The sequence below is a fragment of the Plutella xylostella genome, chromosome 20, assembly GCF_932276165.1.
Source record: "Plutella xylostella chromosome 20, ilPluXylo3.1, whole genome shotgun sequence".
Taxonomy (NCBI): Eukaryota; Metazoa; Arthropoda; class Insecta; order Lepidoptera; family Plutellidae; genus Plutella; species Plutella xylostella.
In genome coordinates, this window is record NC_064000.1 from 4,778,501 (window position 1) to 4,802,015 (window position 23,515).

Genomic DNA, 23,515 nt, shown 5'->3' on the forward strand with positions numbered 1-23,515 from the left:
AATAAATTACGTTCCATTTTACGAATATTCTTCTAAGTCCTACGGTTTACTTTTTAATCTCGGAAGAATAACTGTGTCATACTAAGGTCATACTTATTTTTGATGACTGCAACAGTAATATATACTCCAAGGGCGTCTTGCACAACAAAGTTAAATAAATTCAATTCAATTTTGGTTGAATGGCTCTTTGCCGTGTGTGACTAACACGGCTAACTGGGCCAGAGTCACGTGACCAATGCTCACAGTATTGGAAAGCAGTCGTTACGGTTATTTTAGACTATTTACACAGTTAAAACCTGAAACAACCAGACAAACACAATATATACAAACAATAAGTGGACATCACAAGTAATGGTTAGATTTGTTAGTATATATGTACAAACACATTTACAGTTTAATATTGTTAGTCTTAAGGAATTTGTACAGTATATTAACAAGGGGAGTATGTACAAGGGTAAGAAGATAGTTAGTATTTACAGGTTTGGGAATGGTGGGGGGGAGGATGTCATATAGGGAGGTTTGAAGGTTGGGACATTCGAAAAAGAGATGATCAACAGATCCTTCACTGGCACCGCAGTCGCAGACAGAGCTATCACGGACCCGAATCCTAGCCAAGTGCACCGGTGTGCACGCGTGGCCCAGACGCAGTCTACAAAGAGTGGAAGTTGCTGGTTTATCTAAGTGTTTTGCTTTAAAAAACCATGGCTTTTTTGGAATATGAGGTTGGATATGGGAGTAAAATTTACCTTTAAAATTCCTAGAAGTGTCCCAGGACACTTTCCAGGATCTATCCAGCCTCGGTCCTGCGAGCGAGGCAAGGTCATGGGCAAAATTTTGGTAATGAGTGTCCAGGCCCAAGCTAACGGCATCCTTAGCAAAGGAATCTGCACACTCATTACCAATAATACCACTGTGCCCAGGTATCCAAGCGATAGCTACTTCTATACCCTGAGTCATGCAACGGAATAGGGTTTCTCTAATTTTTAAAATGATAGGGAATTTGGATTTGGATTTAAAGGGAAAGGAAATAATTGCTTGTAATGAACTGGCCGAATCAGAAAGGATAATAGTTTTGTTAAGTTTGTGTGACTCAGCGTACAGAAGCGCCTCGAGAATAGCTGTTGCCTCGCCCGTGAAGACCGAGGACTCAGGGGGACGCTTAAAACTGAGTGCAACTTTGTACTTGGGCAGCCATACGGCCAAACCCACGTTGCTGTTTTCGGAGAGTTTGGATGCGTCAGTGAATATGGGGAGCCAGCCTGGCCACTCTGAATTGAGTTTCGCACTTAGAGCTTTTTCAGCGGCAGGAGAGTCTTTACTGATACCTAAATCCATTACTACATTGGGCTGAAAAACTAAGGCGTCGTAAGGAACATCAAACAGAGGGTAAATACTAAATTTGGATGTAGGGTGGGGGAGGTTAGAAGAAAAGATATAAGTTTTTAGTAGATAGGAAAGTCCATGGGTTTCTTGAGCATTACACAGACGCTTAAGGATATCAAGTTTGGGCAACAAAGGATGGGAGTTAGATTGCCAGATTCGAAAGAAAAACCGATCACATAAGTATTGTCTCCGAAGTGAGAGAGGAGGGTCAACACACTCAACCTGGAGGGCATTGGTAGGGGAGGATTTCATCGCACCTGAAACTATGCGAAGGCACTTGTACTGCACTTTGTCAATTTTCTCCAGAGCTGCTTTATTGCAAGGGTCTATAATGAAGGCAGCATAATCGAAATGGCTCCGGACAATCGCATTATATAGCAGTTTTTGTGAGTAAGGGTGGGAACCCCACCAAACACCCGACACTGATCTGAGGACGTTGACACCCCTCTCACACTTCCGAGCCACATAGCTCATGTGATGGGTACCTGATAACTTGGAATCCAATATCACGCCTAAGAATTTTACTTCACTTGATACAGCAATTGAATCTTCTCCAATAACGATGTCCACGTCAGGGACGTTGCGCTTCTTGGTAAATACGACTGCTGTACATTTTTGAGTGGAGAGGGATAAGCCATGTCGAGTCAGCCAGTCCGAGAGGTATCTTAGGGCCAGGTTCAGCTGGACATTTGTCTCTCCTAATGAAGAAGAAGCGTGGTAGAGTGCAAGGTCATCAGCATATTGTAAAATATCGCAAAAGCAGTCAACGGACCGTTCAAGATCGTATGTATAGAGGCTGTACAGGAGAGGGCTCAAGACTGATCCCTGGGGGAGGCCTTTCCAAACAAATTTTGGGTGGTCTAGGGAAGATGATGGGGATTTTATAAATATGGATCTCTCCATTAGTAGGCTGCAAACAAGACGGGTAAGCTTCACTGGAATACTCAGCTGGCGCATTTTCTGCCTGAGCACAGGAAGAAGTACGTTGTCGTAAGCAGATGCTACATCAAGAAAGACACCCACCAGGTATTCTTTCCTCTTAAAGGCAATTTGGATGTCTGTAGTGAGTATCGCAAGGCTGTCCAAAGTACTCATGCCTTTCCGAAACCCAAACTGGGTTTTGGCTAAGATACCTTTGTTTTCGACTAGCCATTCGAGCCTGCACTTTATTATGTGTTCGAGAATTTTAGCCAAGGAAGAGGATAGGGCGATCGGTCGACGGGAGTTTGGATCACGAGGGTCCTTTCCGGATTTCAAAATAGGTACGACTATTTGTTTACTCCATGAGCTCGGAGTAACTCCGTACTCAAGGAAGTAATTTATCAGCTCCAAGTAGACCTGCTTGACCTTGAGGCTTGATTTTGAAAGAAACGAATATGGAATGCCATCAATGCCTGGAGTTGAATCGGATAGACCTGATAGAGCAGATTGAAGTTCGTCCATAGAGAATGGTGAATCCAATCTGTCTGAAGATTGTATAATAGACGGGGGAGGAGGAAGAGAATCATAGTGTGGGACATATGGAGGGGCCATCTTGTCGCTGAACCCTTCGAGCCATACAGAGGGATCATTGGATGTGATGTTTTCGACGTTCAGAGATCCACGGAAACGTCGAATGTATCTCCACACTAAGGAAGGGGGAGATCTGGGGGAGAGACGTTCACAAAACCTGAACCAGCCCTGTTTCTTCTTTTTTTTAAGAAGCCTTTTAGTGCGAGCCGCAATGTGTTTATAATTAATAAAATTGTCCATGCTCATGTTTGAGAGATAAACACCCTCGGCATTATTGCGCTCGTCTATGGCCGTGGTACAGTCGGAATCCCACCAAGGCGGTGAGACTCTTTGGCATTTGCGAGTTTTCTTGTTTTTCGCTGAGGATGTCAATGCTCTCTCAAACATGTCGTAGTTGGCGAGAAAATTGTCACTAGTACAGGGCTGGATCAGGCTAAGTTTATCTTCTACTGATGAGATGAAGTTGGACCAGTCTTTCTCGCCAACCATGTACCTTGGAAAGGCACATCTGTCGGTAAGAATGCTGGACCTGTTGGGAATAGTGATTGAAATGGGAAAATGATCACTTCCAAAGGTATTTGGAAGGACCCTCCAGAATATTGATGATGAAAGAAGAGGAGAGCAGAAGGATAGATCCACTGCACTTTTAGGGTTTTGATGAGGATGGACTCGACGGGTTGGAGACCCGTCATTTAAAATGCAAACATCTAAGGTATCAAGCACGTCTAAGAGGGCGACAGAGAATGAGTCAGTACGATAAGAGCCCCAAGAGGAATGGTGGGCGTTAAAGTCCCCCATGATCAGGAGGGGATGAGGGAGGGAAGAAATTAAATTGTAGAAAGAAGGAAGAAGAGAAGGGTGAGGATCAGGGAAGTAGACGGACACGAATGTAACGCCTATAGCCCTAAGAGCCACGACGTTAAACTCCTGCCCGTGGGGGGGGATAGGGATAGAAGAAAAGGTAAGGGAACGCTTTACTAGCAAAGCGCACCCAGCATACCCGTCATCCCTGTCATCCCGCAGACATGAGTAACCAGAAACCCGAAAACGGGAACCCGGCACAAGCCATGTCTCCGAGATGGCAAGGACAGCGGGCTTGATGTCATCAATTAATGTGAGCAGTTCGCTTTTCTTGCTGTTAATGCTCTGAGTATTCCACTGAAGAACCCGGATCGGGTTCGCAGCCATTGGGGATGGGTTCAGAGCCATTGTGGCATAGAGACGAGATAACTTGTAATTTTTGGGCAACGTTGGGCGGTAGGGTGTCACTGAATTTAGCCAGCAGACTAACAACCAGAGACAAGAGGTGGTCAAGCAAATTGTCGTTAGGAGTGATTACACTCAGGGCACTTCCATTAGGAAGTGAAGAAGATGGAGAAGAGATGATAGCCTGATGGGCAAGTTTGTCGTATCCAGGACGAAGGGGAGACCTAGGCCTGCGTTGTGTGACTACAGTTTTTTTGTAGGAACGGTTGGGAGACTGGCCATTTGGTTTGGTTGAAGCAACTTCAGCAAAAGACTTTTTGCTTGAGGGTAAGCGAGCATCTGCCTCAGCAAATGAGATGCTGTCCTGCGACATAAGCACTTTAATAGATTTTTGCCTTGACTGTTCAGGGCAATTCTTGTCAGTTGAGGGATGATTACCAGAACAGTAAAGGCATGTTGGTTGGGAAGTATTGCACGATTCACCCAAGTGTGGTTGAGCACACTTGAAGCACCTTGGTTTTGAACGGCATTGAGCCTGGGTGTGTCCAAATCTACAGCAGGCATAGCATTGAATTGTGGGGTAAGTATACCTCACAACTTCTACTACAGCCCGGAAGGAGTAAATTTTCTCAGGTAGATATTGTCCCCTGAATGTAATCACTACATTTTGTGTTGGGACGTGTGTTGTTACACCTTCGTTGACCACCTTTCGGCTGAATCTGCGGGCTTTCAGGACAACCCCGCAGCCATGTGGGAGATCAAGGGAGTTGACAAAGTCATCTAGTGATAGATCCACCGGGACTCTTTTGGCAACACCCATTCGGGTTATGTTGTATGTGGGGATTTCAGCTTTAAATTTGTTTGGTGCAAGTGCGGGATGGTGGACAAATTCATTGGCTGCCTTTGCGGTCTTAAACTCAACTGAGACTCTGTTTCTACCAGTCATTTTTACACCATCTCGTGTTATGTCAGCTACTTTGTTTTGATATAAAAATTGACCAAACTTGATAGCCCTAAGGGGGGCACCAGAAGCAGGATTTCCTGATGGGATCTCCTGACTAACATTAACAAGAAATGGACCTGCGTCTGTTTCGTCGTACACCTTGGTGGCGTCGAGGCTTGGGTGGGTATAGATAGTCTGGATGCTAGCGGATGCCAGATCTGGACTAACAATAACGCGCTTACCTTGCGTTTGCGGTAGTTGATCATCCCTGGGACGCTTTCGCGTCTCCTGGGACGGTTCCGTGAACATCGGGGGGGATAGCGGGGGTTGATCGGGTGTAAGCATTTCGCCATCAGGGGGATCCGGCGGGAGCCGGATCGGAGGATCCGAATGATGCTCCATTATTTAGAATGGAACCGACACTTTTAAAGAGAAGGGATTTATGGACGAACACAACACTAAACACTTACCAGCACCACAATTACGACAAAAAACAAGAGTTAACTGGTTAAATTGACCCAGAAAGGGGTCCAAGAAACGCGAAAATTGAGGAACACGTGAGCACCAACCAACGCGAACCCCGGAAAACAAGTTAAATAAAATTAAATCGTTTGTCTCTTGTCTGACAGTATAATGCATGGAAGTAATAATACAACAGGAATGCGCACTGCACCAAAAAAAACGAGCCGACAGAGATAGTCAGCACGGAGCCCTCCATCTCTTTCTATTTTTGGTAACCATAATTTTAGGTAATTCATGAGACATCACTTCTAATCTATCATGTCGCGAATAGGTGTCGATGGTCTCAAAGTCACCTATTATTCGAATAATTCGATTGCAATGTAGGTACGAATGTATTTTGGTGATATGACAATTGAGTAAACAAATGGGGTGAAGGTAAAATTTGTATACGTTTTACTCTCTAAGAGTTAGGATTAACGTAAATAATAAGATGAGCGAAATCAAACAACACACATTTTTATAATAAGTATAATACAATGTATTTATTGGATCTTCTTTTATTTACACGTTACTATTCTATTCTATTTTCTGTGGGGTAAGTAGGTACCTTATTAAATTAAATTAAATCTGTCCTTCAATACGCTCCGCAAGGTTAAAATATCTCAACCTAAGTGCTTCCGCCGGTTTTAAGCTTGATAAATTATCTTATAATACTCATATCTATCACCAAGAAAATCAACAGCTCATAACTCTTTACCAGCCTTATAAGATAACAGCCACAATAATACCTAATGATACTTAGGTATAAAATAAAACAAAAAGTTGAATGAAACAGGTCCTAATTAACGGAAAGTGATTCAAAAGTACGAATGAATGGTCACCCTAACCATAACGTCTTTCACAACCAGTATAAACGTCATCCGTCATCTTGACAACTTCGGTCTTGTCGTAAAGTATTTAGAAAAACTACCAATATTTTTTATGAAATTTCTATTCATACAAATACCAAATATTTCATTAAAATTACATGTTTATAATGATTTATTATAAATTTGTTTTTGAAAATGATATGATATACAGTAGTCTATGAGTTAATTTAATATTTTTTTGCATAGCTCTCTTCGTTCAAAATCTACTAAAGTTTGGGGAATTATAAAACGAGCGAACAAAAAAAAACTTTGCGACTGATGATGACATACTGTTTTAATAACTTGAGCGGTATGAATTTGAGTAAGCGAAAAATTAACTAAACTGACGACGAATATTGATTTATAATAAAATCCAGAACGAGCTTACAAAAAGTGGACTGTGATAAATCCATTTCAGATATTAAAATTTTATCCGAGCGACTTAATTACTAAGTGAGCGACTGAAAATACAGAGAGGGCAACTTCAATATTAGGATATATTCGATTTTTCTAAGTGAGGTTATACTTAGCGAACTACTAAAAAGTTCACTTTGAGCAAAGTTTTGTATGCTGCTTTATTAATGATTATTGGTTACTGATATTCTATTTGAGGCCTTATGTTTTTTATTTTGATACGCTTTTTAATGAAAACTACAGATTTTTAAATGCACTGGCAAAAAGGATTGTGCAACTGTCCCGAATTTTTCAATAGATATGTATGCAAACACGTTTTGGGGCTAGCAATTCGGCTCAAACTAACAACACCACCACTGGTAGCAAAAATGATACCCATTGGACAAAAAAGAAAACGAGGCCGCCCAATAAGTCCAAGCCCGCACTTATTTACCAGTGACGATGAGTAGTAGGGCTCCTCATACCTATCAATGTTTCTTAGCATTAATAAGAAGTTTTTTTTTAGTTGACTAAAGCGTCTTATTTTAATTTTTGTTCATTTTATTGAAATAAATGCATGCATATTACTTTATTTTTATGGAGTACATTGTTTTATTTAATTACCCTTATATTTCAATAATAAAATTTCTCAACTAATAGAATAGTGTTTCTTCAAATAGTTATTTCATATTATTTTTATTTTTTAAATGTGAGCTCATTATACTCTGCTCATTAGTGTATTTTTCAAAGTGGTTTTTGTATTCGAAACACTTCATTTAAGATAAAATGCCGCTCAGTATAAAAAATACATTTGCCAAATATTGAAAAAAATGCAGGACGTAACGTTGACACTCAAACAAATATTAGGTCGCTCAAATATTATGAAGCTGCTCATTTTGTATTTTAAGTAACTCAAATTAATGTTTGTAAGTTGCTGTTCTGTTGATTTCTCGTCACTCGCAGTCAGTCGCTCACTTAGTAATTCTATAACCCAAATTAATTAATTTTGAGAACTTAGAACTGTAATTTACAGTCACTCGTTTTATTGCTACCCCTAAAGTTTACACAACTAAATCCTGGCAATTGTTAGAAAGAGAGGAAGGGCTCTGTGGTAACCCTCTCTATCGGCTCGCGGCCTCTTCCACTTCAAATATAAATCTTAAGGTGAATTCGTTAGGTTTATTTTTGTTTGCATCATTTTGGCGAGTGCGCATTCCTGTTGTATTATTACTTCCATGGTATAATGTCAGAGCAAGAGGTCATAGATTTAATTTTATTTAACTTTGTTGTGCACATGGAAGTAATAATACAACTGTTGTATTATTACTTCCATGTGCACAACGCAAGACGCCCCAAGAGACAGTATTAATACGTTAATGTACTCTGTGATTTTCATTATTATTTTAATTATTTTAGATTTTCATTCATAACATTTTTATTTCAATAACATTTATTCTTAAATTTATCATTACTAAGTACTTACCTACCCAAATACCATTTTTTATGGTATCAAGGTAACCTCCTACTACATAATAATTTGGTAACCGTAGGGTAAATAATAATAATAAATTTATAACACACCACACCACCTCTACCACTTGCAGGCTTCGTTCCCAAATATTTTCCATGGAAATCCTCGCCTTGGGATAAGAAGTAAGAATATGAAGATTATATCCTTACAGAGTGACATAACCCGTTTGTTCCAGGGTTCCAGTGTAGTCAGGTACCTTTCACCACGGCGAGAAACCACAGTTTAGCTCTAAAGTCTGTTTTTAAATCTCAGTTACTAAATAGACAGATTCTGAAGGGCTAGCACGGGGCGCATTTTATTTGTGACAAATTAAGTATTGCATCGCGCTCCCTCACATCACATAGCGCAGTCTCAAGAGCGAGCGCGACGGAGAACCTTTGTCCCGTTAAATACGCCTCGTGCTAGCCATTCTGTACGGTTCATGAACAGTCGATTGTCCCGCGATTAAGTGACGTAGGTACCTAACGTTTTATTGGTCCTTTCCATTTTCCGGCAGGGCTAACATCAACATCAGCAGTATAATAACCTTCAATCGAGAGCCATAGACAACAGGATGGTGGGTGACGGTCGTTGCACTTTCGGCACGCGTATGCCCCTGGACATCCACATGCTCAATGAGATGATACACCGGGAGCAGAAACACTTCAGAAACTACAGAACTTACACGCCAAACTTCGGATGTTAGTTGCTTCTGTTTGCACAGTATATGCTGTCCACTGCAGGACATGGGCCAATGGGCCAATGTGCCTCTTCCAAAAGTAGAGAGCTATAAAACCATATTTTTTAACCTCGACGAAACAGATGGGTGTTATAAGATTTACGTGACTGTGTGTATGTGTAATTGTGTAATGTATCTGTCTGTGGTAGCGTAGTAGTTCCAAACGGCTGAACCGATTTTTTTCAGGTCAAAGGTAATGTTAACCCGAGCTTTCCTAGCCATATTTTACCAAAATCAACTTAGCTGGAAACGGACGCTTACTATTATACCTTCGTTATCTGAAGTTAAAAGCGCCAGTCAGCGTTTCCCTGGCGATTGTTACCTGTGTTAACTTTCGTGAGTGCAATTAACGTGACAGGTTCTGCTGACTCTTTGCAAGTTGGCGCAAATCAGAGTACGGTACATGAGTACCTATAGCTATAAGTAATTTTATAAGTACTTAAGTACTCTGTTTTAACTTAGGACTTTGGCAGTCGGGGAAGTATACTGCCCCATTTCAAAACATTACACTGTGCGACCGCGTATGTGTAACTATGTGAACATACGGTCAAGTGTTTCAAAGCTTTAAGGTATGCCACCGGCCGATTTCGATTGATGACTGTATAATACCTTTTATAAATGTGAAAGTCTGTAAGTATGGATGGATGGATGTTTGCTACTCATTGGGAAACGGGTGGACCAATTTTATCCCGCAATTTGCATAGGAAAGCCTTTTAAGACGACGAGAAGCTTGTGGTGAAAGCTAGCACATTCACAAAACCATCCCCTTTCATTATCCAGCAATCCCAGTGACTGGCAAGTTCTACGCGAGGCACGACCAGCTCCCAGACGACCAGACCGACGCGGACGGGGGCGCGGAGGCGGCGCGGCGGGGAGAGGAGTACTGCGAGCGAGTGGCGCAGGCCAGAGCACTGGGCCCCCGCGCCCGGTGCGATTACCCGGCCACGGAGAACCAAGTGTCAGTGGTTTGTGAACCTGCTTCTATGTCATCATCATCACGACCTATCACGTCCCCACCGCTGCGGCCTCCTCCTAATGAAGGAAGGGTTTAGGCCTAGTCCACCACGCTGGCTTAGTGCGGGCTGGTGGACCTCAACGCAAGCAAGCTTATGCTGAGAGCGAGTGTCAGACGTTTTTAAGCTGCCCGAAGGCCTGTAAATCTTTGTATTTATGGATGATTGCCTCTTGGCTGATCATGACTAAGAACTTTACATTTACACACCTGTTAAATATATAATCGTTTTGAAACTAGGTCCGTACAGACAGCTGCATAAGTAGCTATACACTTTTGTACCTAGTTCTAGTCAAGCTACCTTTACTAAACAAAACGTCAATGTTTAAAGCTACTTATGCAGCTGAGTGTACATTGTACAATGAACTACACGCGTACTATTATGGAGTTCTGGTGCAGGGTTATTGTCACCGTGATAAACACTAAAATTGGTCTAGGGTTTGTTAAAGTAATTAATGGAATGATTACCCAGTCTGAATATACCTTAACCTACCTACTGAAGCCCATCTGAAACATAATACCAAGATATTCGAAATTTTGTTTTGAAAGAAACTGCAGTTATTTTCCAATGATCCGTCATCAAATTTCCAGTTACGGCTGGTACCCGGGCCCCATCTACCCGCTGGACCGCGGCGACCGACGCTTCTTCCATCCGCGGCGGGAGAGCGACCACACCAAGGTGGCCGTCGTCATCCGGACCTGCAACCCGAGGGACAGGAAGCAGGGGGCCTAGTACCAGAACACGGGTCGACACTGTAGCCACTGCAGCGTGCCTAGCACGGGGAGCAAGATGTGTACGACGAGACGAAACTTCACCGTCGCGCGCGTCTCCTTCCCCCTGCTAACTCTGTGGTGCCTATCTAATCTAAATAAAGCTGATTGTTTTATTTGATGATAGATTTTGGCATTTATTTTTCAATTACCAATCACATGGACAAAAAAATCCAATTTTGTGACTTGCTTGTTATAAACAGTTAAGAAATATTTGGACCAGAATAACATCTATCGTAGCAGGGTTTCTCACATTAGGGTAAGCTTGTTCAGTTACGGCTGGTACCCGGGCCCCATCTACCCGCTGGACCGCGGCGACCGTCGCTTCTTCCATCCGCGGCGGGAGAGCGACCACACCAAGGTGGCCGTCGTCATCCGGACCTGCAACCCGAGGGACAGGAAGCAGGGGGCCTAGTGCCAAAACACGGGTCGAAACGTAGGCACTGCAGCATATCAGGCACGCGGTGCAAGATGTGCATGACGAGGCGAAAGTTCTCCGTCGCGCTTGCTTTCGATCTTTGAAACTTGTGACGTCTTGTCACGCGCGTCTTCCACCTCGTGCTATGCTGTGGTACCTATTCTATACCTACCCTAGGTCCTAGATACATTCTGATAAAGCTGATTGTTTTCATAGATCGGCATTTATTTTTCTATCACCAAATGAATGAATATCGAAATGTTGAGACTTGCTTGTGATAAACAGTTTTAAACATATTTGGACAAGAATAACATCTATGGTAGCATGTGAGAAACATAGTAAGGTAAGCCTGAGCAGTTACGGCTGGTACCCGAGCCCCATCTACCCGCTGGACCGCGGCGACCGACGCTTCTTCCATCCGCGGCGGGAGAGCGACCACACCAAGGTGGCCGTCGTCATCCGGACCTGCAACCCGAGGGACAGGAAGCAGGGGGCCTAGTGCCAAAACACGAGTAGAAATAAAGCACTGCAGCATACCTAGCACGGGGCGCAAGACGTGTACGAAAATGCAAGAGTTCTAATCACTTGTTTTTTGTTCTATTTAAAATTGCATGTTTGTGAAAATTTAAATTATTAACTTTCCTTACATATCTATATTTATTTATGTGCTACCTTTAGGCAGACATATAATATAGTACTGACGAATTAAAAATGAGATTTAATCAGATAAAATATTTATGTACTTTATAAGTACGTAAACAATTTAAAATATCATGGAAGGCAGCAGGAAATTTTTTAAAACAATCGCGAATATAAAAATGAATTTTCAATGATAGCTATGGAATACTCAGGATCATGAACTTTAAAAAGGACTTACAACACCTATCACGCTGCCTAAGCTCGCCTTTGGAATTACAAAATGCTGTATACAGGATGTAGTGGCTGGGTGTATATACAGGGTGGGTACATTCAACAGGTGCAGCGGTAAATTTTAATGGTCCCGTAACTCGTTTACACGCTGGGGGCGGCTCAGGCCCAAGACAAATTAACCCTAGATTGCGGATAGATTGCTAGGCTTAGCCTGGCTTAGGTACGTACCTGGCTTTTAAGGAAACGCTAGCGCTAAACCTGTATAGGTCTGCGGTAGGCGCTAGATTACATATGTTCTGTAATGAAATTGTAAGTATGGGATAGGTGGACTTTCACCAAATCACGTATTTAATCGCATGTAAAACATCGGGCAGAACATACATAAAGTTTTTAAAAATTGCAACCAGCATGCAAGACCTTTAAATGTTTGGATCTTAATTTTTATGTGTATTGTCTGCTTGACTATCTAGGAGAAAATACAGGAGAAATGTGTATCTAGTACCTACATATAAAAATACTTAACTTCCCGTTCAGCACTTTAGGCACATATTTTGGATAACCCTTGGCCAGGCTATCCGACATCCTAACAAACAACGACCTCGATTTAAAACCTTCAAAAGCTTAAACATTCTTTCAGGCTCAATAATTTTTCATAACCACCAATCAGCATCGAATCGATAATAGGCATTCCGCACGTTCTTAGCAGAGCCACCTCGGAGCAGGGCAATGAAGAGATGTGACCAACCATTGTCTGGCACTACTGCCAAGATATTTGAGGTACCTAGGTATTGCTCACACACTGTACTCAGAGGTCTCGGTACTGACTAGATCACAAATGTATCGATTCGACTTGTCTCTTTAATACTCTTGTCTTTTCAACACTTGCAGGAAAGTTATGAGAGCTTTAGGCTGGTTACTGGTGTTTGTCCCCGACCCCCGACACACAAAATAAATAAATATGTCATAGCCATCAGCGAGCGCACTGTCGCGCTCCGAATCTTTGTATTTCGTAAAGCAAGATTACTCCCCCCAAACTTGAGTTGCCACATTACGTTATCACAATTATTATTGTCATCAGGCTACGTAGCCACAGAGAGATGCTCACGACAGTCGTTCCTCTTCCACCACTCCCGCAGTTCCAAGGAAGGCACCTTAAAAATTCCGATCGGCCACCCTCGGCGCAATATACGAAGCATCCGCGGAACAGCCGTGGCGGCTGCCAACTATTTCATAAGCGTATAATTGGAATTGCCGCGGATCCCGGCACTAGGCTTCCGCTACGGCTGCACTCGCCACTGTCTTGAGAATAGTGTGCATGCGCCTTAGAATATTGTACAAGAACAGGTGTTAAAGGAAAGGAACCTGTGCCTTCCATGTTTGGATTAATAAATTAGGAAGTCTTTAAGGAACATGCATATGGCATTGTTTCATTCGTATTTAGTGCCAGGTGCACTCTGTTTCATATAAAATAGTTAGGCAGCGTTCCCACTACGCCGGACCGGCAGATCTGCCGAAAACCGGACACCGGACAGAGTGTTCACATTACATCGGATCCCGGAAGAAATTCAGACAGTCCTCAGTTGAATTTGGACCTGCGCGCACAATGGACGACGAAATTGTTGTGTTGTGGTGGTATCTTAATAGAAGGCAAAATAAAAGAAAACATTGGGTACACCCTATTTTATGGGAAATATTTTCCATTCTTTTCATTTTACATCCAGGGGCGAGGGGAGCACGAGCGGGGCGAGCGGGGGACAGATACCGGCACAAACTCGTTCACATTACTCCGGGCCCGGTCGTTCTACCGGAAATTCGTAGTGACAAAACGTTCGGTAGAAATGCCGGGCTCGGCAAAAATGCCGGACCCGGGATAATGTGAATAGCTTCATATAAATTGTACAGCCACTAGCTCTTCCGGCAGATTTACCGGCGCGGCAGATCTGCCGGTCCGGCGTAGTGGGAACGCTGCCTTATATTTTTTGACAAGCTAGGGTAACTCTCTATCGTAGTTACATTGAGTGGTTATCGTTATCGCAATAAATTATGACGCTTCATTATAAAGACAAACAGTACGAGCAATTATTTCAGTTGAGTACGTCGTGGATATTCACCGCATCTCTAAGGAATGTTGGGACGTGATCACACTGCACTAATCACTCTTATAACGCGCCCCTACAGGTGTCCTAGATCTAGACTCCAAGGACGACGGGATATGCGCGGGAATGCTCTTGCGTAAACAATATGGCGCCTCTACACCGACGTGGAGAGTGGAGTGCATGCAAAGGAGGAACCTATACAGGATATTTATATCTGTTCTCAATCCGAAGGAGACAAGAAGATTTGTTGAAGGCCTACGATGGCGCAATCACGTTGGCGTAACTTTGAATGAACATTGCTTAGTGCTTTCACAATAATAGTTTCAGTTTCAACGCCTTTATAAATCATAATAAAACATCTGTAATTAATAACTGCTGGCCAAAACTGGAAGCGGGGGTTTGGGTTTTTGCACGGACTTTTATTCTGAAACGGATGGACAATTGCTTTACTCACTTACATTTAATCAGATTGTACAATAATAAGGACCTTATTATTTTGCTTAATTCATTGCTTTTACAGTCCCAAATATACATTTCAATAAAATCACAAGCAAAATCCGTCTTTTAAATGAATCAACTCCCATTAATTTTATAATGGGCATAAAATTTTGCCGCCAATCCTTTCCTTTTGATGATTGTTAGCAATTTTCTCGTCGTTTCTCTTTTGTTTCGCAACGATGGCATCCGCTTATTTAAATTATGTGCAATTAACTTATATATCAATCGAGCTGATTATTATAAATGGTGGTAAGGAGATAAACAACCATCAGTCACAAATAATTGAATCAGGTGCTCATCACACGATATTTGTCCAGGAGGGTATACTCTATACCTACTGAGGAAAAACGAACAAAAGAGACTGTCGTGGCTCGCGCAGTAGCGCTCCGAAACTTAATTTTCGTCATATTAGTGTAACCCCCCTGTTCCTGCGGCACGGGTTCGTTATTGCCGTCGATAAACTTTACGCGTTTCAGCAATGGTAGCGCCGTATTTACGTCCATTACAGGCCCGTGCAGCGGGGACTGGGCGGGATCCGAATAGCAAACAAGGTCACCGCCTGTGCTACGGTGTCTTTACATTTTAAGCATCTGCGAAAATATTCGACATTATCAATTTATTAGTAGTTAGAGGTGTGTATAGGTAATAAAAAAAGCATAGTGCCTACCTTTATAAAAGTACACAATCGTATTTCGACACATTAATTTTGTTTAAAAATAATAACGAGGAATGTCGATTTTATCCTCTTATTTAAGTAAAATATGTTTTAAAAACTGTACATTAATTTTAAAACTGCAAAAGAGAATATCATGCATGCAAAAATGCCAACGGAAATAAATGAAAACATTCATATCGGGAGAGACGTAGCTCTATTAATTTCGCTCGACAAAAAAGAAACAAAAAACTATTTTTCAGGGTCATAGCCGTAGCCGTGATATTGAAACATGCAAAAATTAATATCGCAACGCAGCTTTATAACCCTTGCTTACGGGTCGGTGGTTCCACCCTAGAACAACAGAAAATAAGATGGTCTTCCAAACCTAAATTTAGTTTCATGAACACGAAACTAGAGAACTGTATATCTACTCCTTTAATTGTTTTCAATGATATTAAATCTATTGGTATTAACTGTACTTAGTAACCTCAATTTATTCCTGTTTTTCATTCATATTGGGAGACTTAAAATCATAAGTTATGAACTCATTTAACCTTTTGCGTCCCAAAGTCGCGATATTGCGCATGAAGACAATTGATTTTTGTTGTGTCTCATTTCCCGCCATTCAAACGGTTAAAAGAATTGAAATTAACTAGTAATTAAACCGCCAAAAGTGTTTAACTGTGGATCTCCCCCAATCAGTGTCCGGGGCAGTGCTGATCCGGCAGACGGTATTAAATTGTGCTCTTCACTGTTATGAACGAAATTACTTTAATACATTTAATAATACATTTTTATTTACAATTACTTTATGCTATGTTATCTGTTGCAATATTTAAATAGGTATGGAATTATGTAAAGGTGTGTTAAGTTCAGCCATCATTTTCAAGTTCACAAGTATATCCATTTGAAAATTATATGGTAATATTAGACAGCGTTCCCACTACGCCGGACCGGCAGATCTGCCGAAAACCGGACACCGGACAGAGTGTTCACATTACATCGGATCCCGGAAGAAATTCAGACAGTCCTCAGTTGAATTTGGACCTGCGCGCACAATGGACGACGAAATTGTTGTGTTGTGGTGGTATATGTGGTGGTGGTTTGGTTTCAGTATTAAACATACTTCACGCCATGCTTTAAGTTTTTGTCTTTATAGACGTCTTCAGTCTTATTCCACAGAACAGGTCTCTCTTGGACAAGCGTAATTAAAGTTTCTGCTTGAATATCCATGCTAAACGTCTACTTTTACCAGAACATGCGAGCCGAATGACGTGAGTGGAACACGGGCGGGGCGAGGGGAGCACGAGCGGGGCGAGCGGGGGACAGATACCGGCACAAACTCGTTCACATTACTCCGGGCCCGGTCGTTCTACCGGCAATTCGTAGTGACAAAACGTTCGGTAGAAATGCCGGGCTCGGCAAAAATGCCGGACCCGGGATAATGTGAATAGCTTCATATAAATTGTACAGCCACTAGCTCTTCCGGCAGATTTACCGGCGCGGCGGATCTGCCGGTCCGGCGTAGTGGGAACGCTGCCTAGAGCTTTTTTTTTCAAACATTAGCCTTAGGCAGCGTTCCCACTACGCCGGACCGGCAGATCTGCCGCGCCGGTAAATCTGCCGGAAGAGCTAGTGGCTGTACAATTTATATGAAGCTATTCACATTATCCCGGGTCCGGCATTTTTGCCGAGCCCGGCATTTCTACCGAACGTTTTGTCACTACGAATTGCCGGTAGAACGACCGGGCCCGGAGTAATGTGAACGAGTTTGTGCCGGTATCTGTCCCCCGCTCGCCCCGCTCGTGCTCCCCTCGCCCCTGGATGTAAAATGAAAAGAATGGAAAATCTTTCCCGTAAAATAGGGTGCGTAGCGTCCGTAGTCGAGCGGGCCTCAGTGATCGTAACTGATCGCTGAGGTTAAGCAACAACTGACACGGTCAGCCATTGGATGGGTGACCAATTTCAAGTGGTGCTTTTCTGGACGCTTCCGTGCTTCGGACGGCACGTTAAGCCGTGGGTCCCGGTTGCTGCTTCGGCAGCAGTCGTTAAGCCTAGTCAGAGGCCTTCGGGCGGCTTGAAAACATCTGACAGTCGGGTTGCCCACTTACCCGACAACCCTCTCAGCACAAGCTTGCTTGTGTTGGGGTCCACCAACCCGCACTTGGCCAGCGTGGTGGACTAGGCCTAAACCCTTCCTTCATTGGAAGGAGACCCGTGCCCCAGCAGTGGGGACGTAATGGGTCGTGATGAAAATAGGGTGTACCCAATGTTTTCTTTTATTTTGCCTTCTATTAAGATACCACCACAACACAACAATTTCGTCGTCCATTGTGCGCGCAGGTCCAAATTCAACTGAGGACTGTCTGAATTTCTTCCGGGATCCGATGTAATGTGAACACTCTGTCCGGTGTCCGGTTTTCGGCAGATCTGCCGGTCCGGCGTAGTGGGAACGCTGCTTTACGTTACAATTATTTATGTAGTTTTTTAATGCACTTTGTCACCGGATACGCGGTGGCGGCGCCGGCTGCCCGGCGACCTGGTCGGATGTAAAAGCACTAACAGTCTAGAGTCTAGACTGTAGTTTATGTCACGCGGCACCAAGTTCTCACATGTTTCCACATCAAACGGCTGCCTGTTCGGTTTTAAAGTTCCAATTAAACTATTACTATTCAATCATTCTCTTGGAAACCTAAGAAAACACTTATGCAGCCTTACGCATTACGCTCTACTCAACCGACCTGCGTTATAAGTACTTTGTCTTTTTTTACCTTTTATTATTAGTGGTGGGATTTATTAAATCATTTAGCAATACTACATAAATTAAATAAATTGAAGCTTCTATAATACCTTTGCTACGCAGCAATGTTGTATAAAAAAATATATAGCTTCAAGTAAATGTATTCATATTGACTGTATAATACATGTATCAAGCCCACCTTTGTGTATTTTTTTTCTCAAGTTGAATTTTTGACAGTGTCTGTTTTTTGTATACAATAAAGTGTCTATAAATAAATAAATATTTAAATAAGTATCCGTATGTATTCAAAGTGTAGAATCTAAAATATTGAGATATATTCAATGACTTATTATCAGTTTCGATTATTTATAATCCTTGAAATGTGAAATAATCCAATACTTTTATAATGTCTTCCATAAAAATTAAATTATTTTCTACTACTGCTACGAAAAGGCTACGGTACTACGCCGTAGCCTCGTAGCCCGTAGCAGCGTAGCATATCGCTGTTTGACCGTGTAGCAAGTTTGATCAAACATTGGATCAAACTATCTGTACTAAATAGCAGAAACATTTCGGAATCCGATATCAGCGACCTTCAACTTTCGTGTGGATATCATGTTTTGTATCAGATGTGTGTTAATTTAAATATTTTGTTAAAATTTTTTAAAAACGTAAGTTTTGGAAGTATATTAATGTTATCGAGTTCACATTCACAGTACGTTTTCTATAAAATCATAAAGGTATAAATAACAATAAGCTACGTCTCCAGTTGGCAGACAGTTTTCCGTCAACTGAATTGGTTCAGATCCACAAGCAAGCAAAGTGCTGTAGATGCGGCCGCCTCCGAACCGGCAAGATGAGAAACATCACAGGAGGTTTACGTTCAGCAGTGGACGTCCTATGGCTGAAGCTGCGTACAGACCGGCCTAACGAACGCCCAACGATGGACATTTATCATACATAATACAGGGCAGATTGCAGCAACGAAGGTCAACGAAACCCGTTCGTTGGCTTTCGTTTGGCCGGTCTGTACGCAGCTTGAGATGAGTGTAAAACTGTGAACTCTATTGAATGTATAATGGAAGGGCATACTAAACCGATACACGATGCGCCGCTACATTCGCAGGCAATGAAAAATTTCATCCACGAAATAGTTATTAAGTTTGACATAAAAAAAATATTCTGATGCGCTGTTTAATGTTCTCCGATATCGCAGACGGCGGCGGTGGCGGTGGTGTGATTAAGGCCCGGGTCTCCTATTTACGCCGTAGATCGCGTCCAGCGTCACGACGTAGGCCGCGTCACGATGCTCACTATAGAAATTTACTGATGCGGTCTCCCTCACACGCCCACGTTGGCGCGTAGACATAATGAGCATCGTGACGCGGCCTACGGAGTGACGCTGGGCGCAACATACGTCGTAAATAGGAGACCCGGGCCTAAGCTAGCCTTGTGCAATGTCACGGGTACTTTTTCATTGCTCGCGAGTGTGATGTACTCAAAAATAAGAAACTGTGCGTGAAGAGGCAGAGCTAGAGTGGAGCCTGAAAGAGAGGCTGGATAAGGGAGTCCGAGGATCAGGCTTTGTTCATTTTTAAAGATGTGCTCCAAATGTACATATACATACATGCTCACGACTGCAATCCCCGAAGGGCAAGTCAGACGTGACTCGCAAGCGAGCCGCTAGCTTTTCGCTGTACATTTGTACTCACTTGATAGTTCACGAGCCGTATCGCCGTTTTTCACTGACTATCACAATTATTCATCATCAGCCAATAATCATCCACTGCTGGACATAGGCCTCTCCCAACGAGCGCCACAACACTTGGTCCTCGGCCTTCCTCATCCAACCACTACCCGCCACCCGCCTAAGTTCGTCAGTCCAGTGGGCAGGAGGGCGTCCCACGCTGCGTTCACAATTATTAACGGCTCAATTATTACAAAAATGAAAACATAGATATGCTTCGTACTATAGGGTGATGATGATATCATAATTCAACCAATTATGCGTTTAATTAACTGAATATTTCACGCACGTCGAGACCTTGACTTCAAAATGAACATTTTTTGAATACCGTGTGGTTCTGCGAATCACATACAGTGGACGTGAAAAGTGCATGATTTTTAAACTTTATAAAAGTATATTTCACTTCATTTCTGGTGAGAGCCTTCGGAGATCAGATTGTAGCCTTTCCTATCGTAAGCTGAGCGACTGTTAGTCTGTAAAAAAATAAAAATTAAAAAAAAAACTTATTAAGTACTAACTTGTGTTTTAGTACACAGAATTTTGTATTAAACAAATATAAACGTTTGCCATGTGTCTAAGTTTAAACCTTGTTTAAACACTAAGGGCCACTTGCAGAAACAAATTTAGTTTTAATCAGTGGTTAAACGTTGTTTAAAGTTTTTTGTGGTAGCACATTTAGGGCCACTTGCAGAAACATATTATTATTATTATTATTATTATTATTTAACTCTTTATTGTACAAATATTACAAATAAAAGTACAAAGGGTGGTCTTAACATGTTCTGTGCTACCACAAAAAACATTAAACACTAAGGGTGGGTTGCACCATTTAACTTTAACTATTACAAACGTCAAATCCCTTGACGAGAGAGATCAATCTTCAAGAGATTTGACGTTTGTAATAGTTAAAGTTAAATGGTGCAACCCACCCTAAATCTAAACAACGTTTAACCACTGTTTAAAACTAAATTTGACAGGTTTTGTAGGCGTTTGACAGCGCTAAACAACTGTTCAACACTGTCTATGTTTTTGTGGTAAGGCCCTAAACCCTTTAAATAAAAATAAAATGTCAAAACCACGTTGTCATCGCCAGTACTCAACCAACATTGGTCCCAATACGCCAAGCCTCCCTCATCAAGCCTGGCCTGGAGTCGGAAGCCCAGTGTCTATGGTCGAGGCGAGCGGGCCGGTCGCTTCGCTCGCTCCTGAAACTTTCACGACTTCGCAACTTCGACGAGTGTTTAACTTTAGTCTAACTGTGGACTCGCGTGGACATTTGGTGAAACTGTGAGATTTAGGCACTGACGTGTTTTTTATGTGAGTATTTTTTATTGTTAAAAGTAGTTGAAATGTACATACCTTGTAGCAATCAAAGGTTGGCTGGAAGAAATTGCTTTTGTGAGTAAGTAAGTTATCTCTTGCAAACTGTACTTTATGCCAAGTGTACCTTGGGCAGTCAGTGACTTATAACTTATGTGACTAGTCCTTCACCACGGTGACAAGTGACAAACCTGTCTAGCTCTAGAATAATTGTCACCGATGTATAGGCCAAGAAGAAGACTGCGTTTTTAACTGTGGTAAACGCATTAAGTATTAATTTTAAAAGATTTTTATGCGATCCGTTGACAAACAGTTGCACCTTGTTTTACGGGGAAAGACATCTGATACAAACAAAAACTACCCTTATTCGAATGTAATAAGGGTCCTGTCAGATGTCTTTCCTCGTGAAAAAAGGATAGGTGGTATGTTTGAATGCTGAAATGACGATCTGCAACTGGTAGTCATACAGTTGGTACCTAGTGGCTACACTATAGGACGCTAAACTTTGAACTTTAATGTAATTAAACTTATTTATAATTTCTTAAAATATGCTTATTAATAATACTTATAAATATGCTTTCTACTCATAATTACAGGAGTAGGTTGTACAGTCGAGACTATAAATAGCAAGGTATATCATTATTTTTTTGATCGGAATATTGGTAAGTATAATCGGGTTTGAACAACTCCTTTGTACCTACATCTAGGTATGTAAGTATATACCTACTTGTTTACAATTTTACGAATGGGACGAAAACTGGGCTTCAAAATGCAAATAGACAGTAGAGAACCCCGTCATCTTCGCTTTGTTTTGCTACGTGAATCGGATCGATGTAAAATTTAGACGGCCTGGTGTACTGGTTAGTGAGTGACCATGACTACTGAGCCGACGGTCCCGGGTTCTATTCCCGGCTGGGGAAGATATTTGTTTAAAACAGATATTTGTACGTGGGTCTTGGGTGTTGATAATTATATTTAATATGTATCTATCTATGTATTTGTGTAGATATATCAGCTGTCCGATACCCATATTACAGGCTCTGCCTAGCTTGGGGTCGGATGGCCGTGTATGAGATGTCCCCACATATTATTATTATTTAAGTAAGTAAGCTTAGATTAACAATATACGAACAAGATCGTGTGTCACATACGTGTCTCATCACCCGGATTTTGTTTACTGTTAAGGCCTGGGTCTCCTATTTTATGCTATACGCGGCGTCCGACTTTGGCGTAAATGTTTCAATCAACTTCATACGGCCTACCTACGGCGTCTACGCGCCAACGTCGGCGTGTGAGGGAGACCGCATCAGTACATTTCTATAGTGAGCATCGTGACGCGGCCTACGGCGTGACGCTGGACGCAACCTACGGCGTAAATAGGAGACCCAGGCCTAAACAGTTTTAAGTGCAACATAGTAATAACCATTACGTTAAATAAAGTTACAAAAACCTTCTTATCAAACTAATTCAAAATAAGAGCTCATCAATAGAAGTAGGGTGTCATATTATTTTGTCGAGACGTTTCTTTTGCACTGACACTCCATCTAGTTTGTAGGTATAAAAATATTATCGTTGCAAGTTAGAATCTCGATAATTATGGCGTATCGTACAAAATTCAGTATTAAACTGAATGCATAATCGGTGGCGCTTCTCAAGGGGCAGCCTTGTGAGTCACGTAATTACTCTGTCAGATCCATGCCTGATGCGTCCTCGCGACCACATTATGAGAAGACAGGTATCTGACAATATTTAGAAGGATTTCCGAACTATGAAGCGTAGAGTTAGGATCAATGAAAGGTACAATTTTTATGTTACATATTATAAATAAGTGCTAGATACATGACGTAACTATAATTCAATGTAAAAACTTGTAAATTAATTGAACTTATGAAAATTTACAAACTTTTGTACAGGTTTTTTTACCTTTCTCATGTGCATTCAGTCATTCTGCTTGGAACTACGGGTTCAAATACAGGATGTCGCGAGAGTTGCATAGTAGACAAAATGGGGTGACCAAGACTCATTTTAACAACTACCTAAAGTTATTCAGTCACCTGAAATCACTTTTTCGGCCTTCTATACCTCTAGTTATCGGAACTCCACGATACGCATGACACAATGAACAACGCCGTAAACTTACAACACCCCTCATTCTACCATTCTGGTTAAAAAGGAGACTTGAAGAGTGTTCATTAACCATCCGTTTAGTCAGCAAGTCACTCCGCGGTCGGCTGAGCCCGGGTAATGTTCCATACGCGGTAACTCACACTAAGGGCTGAGATAGGCCTACGCCCATTAAGTATGTGGCGACTACTAAAATCAGTGAGACGTA

At 42.0% G+C, this 23,515-nt stretch overlaps 2 protein-coding genes across 6 annotated transcripts; one reads left to right on the forward strand and one right to left on the reverse strand.

Moving 5' to 3' along the window:
- Window positions 1-148: 148 nt before the first annotated feature.
- LOC125490081 lies at window positions 149-1,796 on the reverse strand. 2 transcript variants are annotated; one of them, XM_048628170.1, is made up of 3 exons: window positions 900-1,796; window positions 747-803; window positions 149-296 (listed from the first exon to the last, which is right to left on the reverse strand). In XM_048628170.1, exons 1-3 carry the CDS (start codon window positions 1,633-1,635, stop codon window positions 268-270), a joined length of 822 nt encoding a protein of 273 aa, XP_048484127.1. In that variant the 5' UTR covers window positions 1,636-1,796; the 3' UTR covers window positions 149-267. The 2 variants fall into 2 exon arrangements, with proteins under 2 accessions (XP_048484127.1, XP_048484126.1); XM_048628169.1 differs by having other exon boundaries at window positions 747-1,796.
- A 6,462-nt stretch (window positions 1,797-8,258) lies between these two features.
- Window positions 8,259-11,903, forward strand: LOC105393821. 4 transcript variants are annotated; one of them, XM_048628180.1, is made up of 4 exons: window positions 8,259-8,460; window positions 8,835-9,018; window positions 9,837-10,014; window positions 11,615-11,903. In XM_048628180.1, the coding sequence occupies exons 2-4, from the start codon at window positions 8,892-8,894 to the stop codon at window positions 11,754-11,756; spliced, it is 447 nt and encodes a 148-aa protein (XP_048484137.1). In that variant the 5' UTR covers window positions 8,259-8,460; window positions 8,835-8,891; the 3' UTR covers window positions 11,757-11,903. The 4 variants fall into 4 exon arrangements, with proteins under 4 accessions (XP_048484137.1, XP_048484136.1, XP_048484134.1 ...); XM_048628179.1 differs by lacking the exon at window positions 11,615-11,903 and adding an exon at window positions 11,113-11,282 and having other exon boundaries at window positions 8,260-8,460; XM_048628177.1 differs by lacking the exon at window positions 11,615-11,903 and adding an exon at window positions 10,660-10,863 and having other exon boundaries at window positions 8,262-8,460; window positions 9,837-10,021.
- The last annotated feature ends 11,612 nt before the right edge of the window (window positions 11,904-23,515 follow it).

What these genes read in the sequence shown, in the direction of transcription:
- LOC125490081 (XM_048628169.1), bottom strand. Translation starts at nt 1,635, where the DNA reads ATGAAATCCTCCCCTACCAATGCCCTCCAGGTTGAGTGTGTTGACCCT. An exon ending in CACTTCTAGGAATTTTAAAG is followed by an intron (nt 297 to 746) that starts GTAAATTTTACT and finishes TGGTTGTTTCAG; the next exon opens with GTTTTAACTGTGTAAATAGT.
- LOC105393821 (XM_048628177.1), top strand. Translation starts at nt 8,892, where the DNA reads ATGGTGGGTGACGGTCGTTGCACTTTCGGCACGCGTATGCCCCTGGAC. An exon ending in TTACACGCCAAACTTCGGAT is followed by an intron (nt 9,019 to 9,836) that starts GTTAGTTGCTTC and finishes TTCATTATCCAG; the next exon opens with CAATCCCAGTGACTGGCAAG. An exon ending in CGGAGAACCAAGTGTCAGTG is followed by an intron (nt 10,022 to 10,659) that starts GTTTGTGAACCT and finishes TCAAATTTCCAG; the next exon opens with TTACGGCTGGTACCCGGGCC.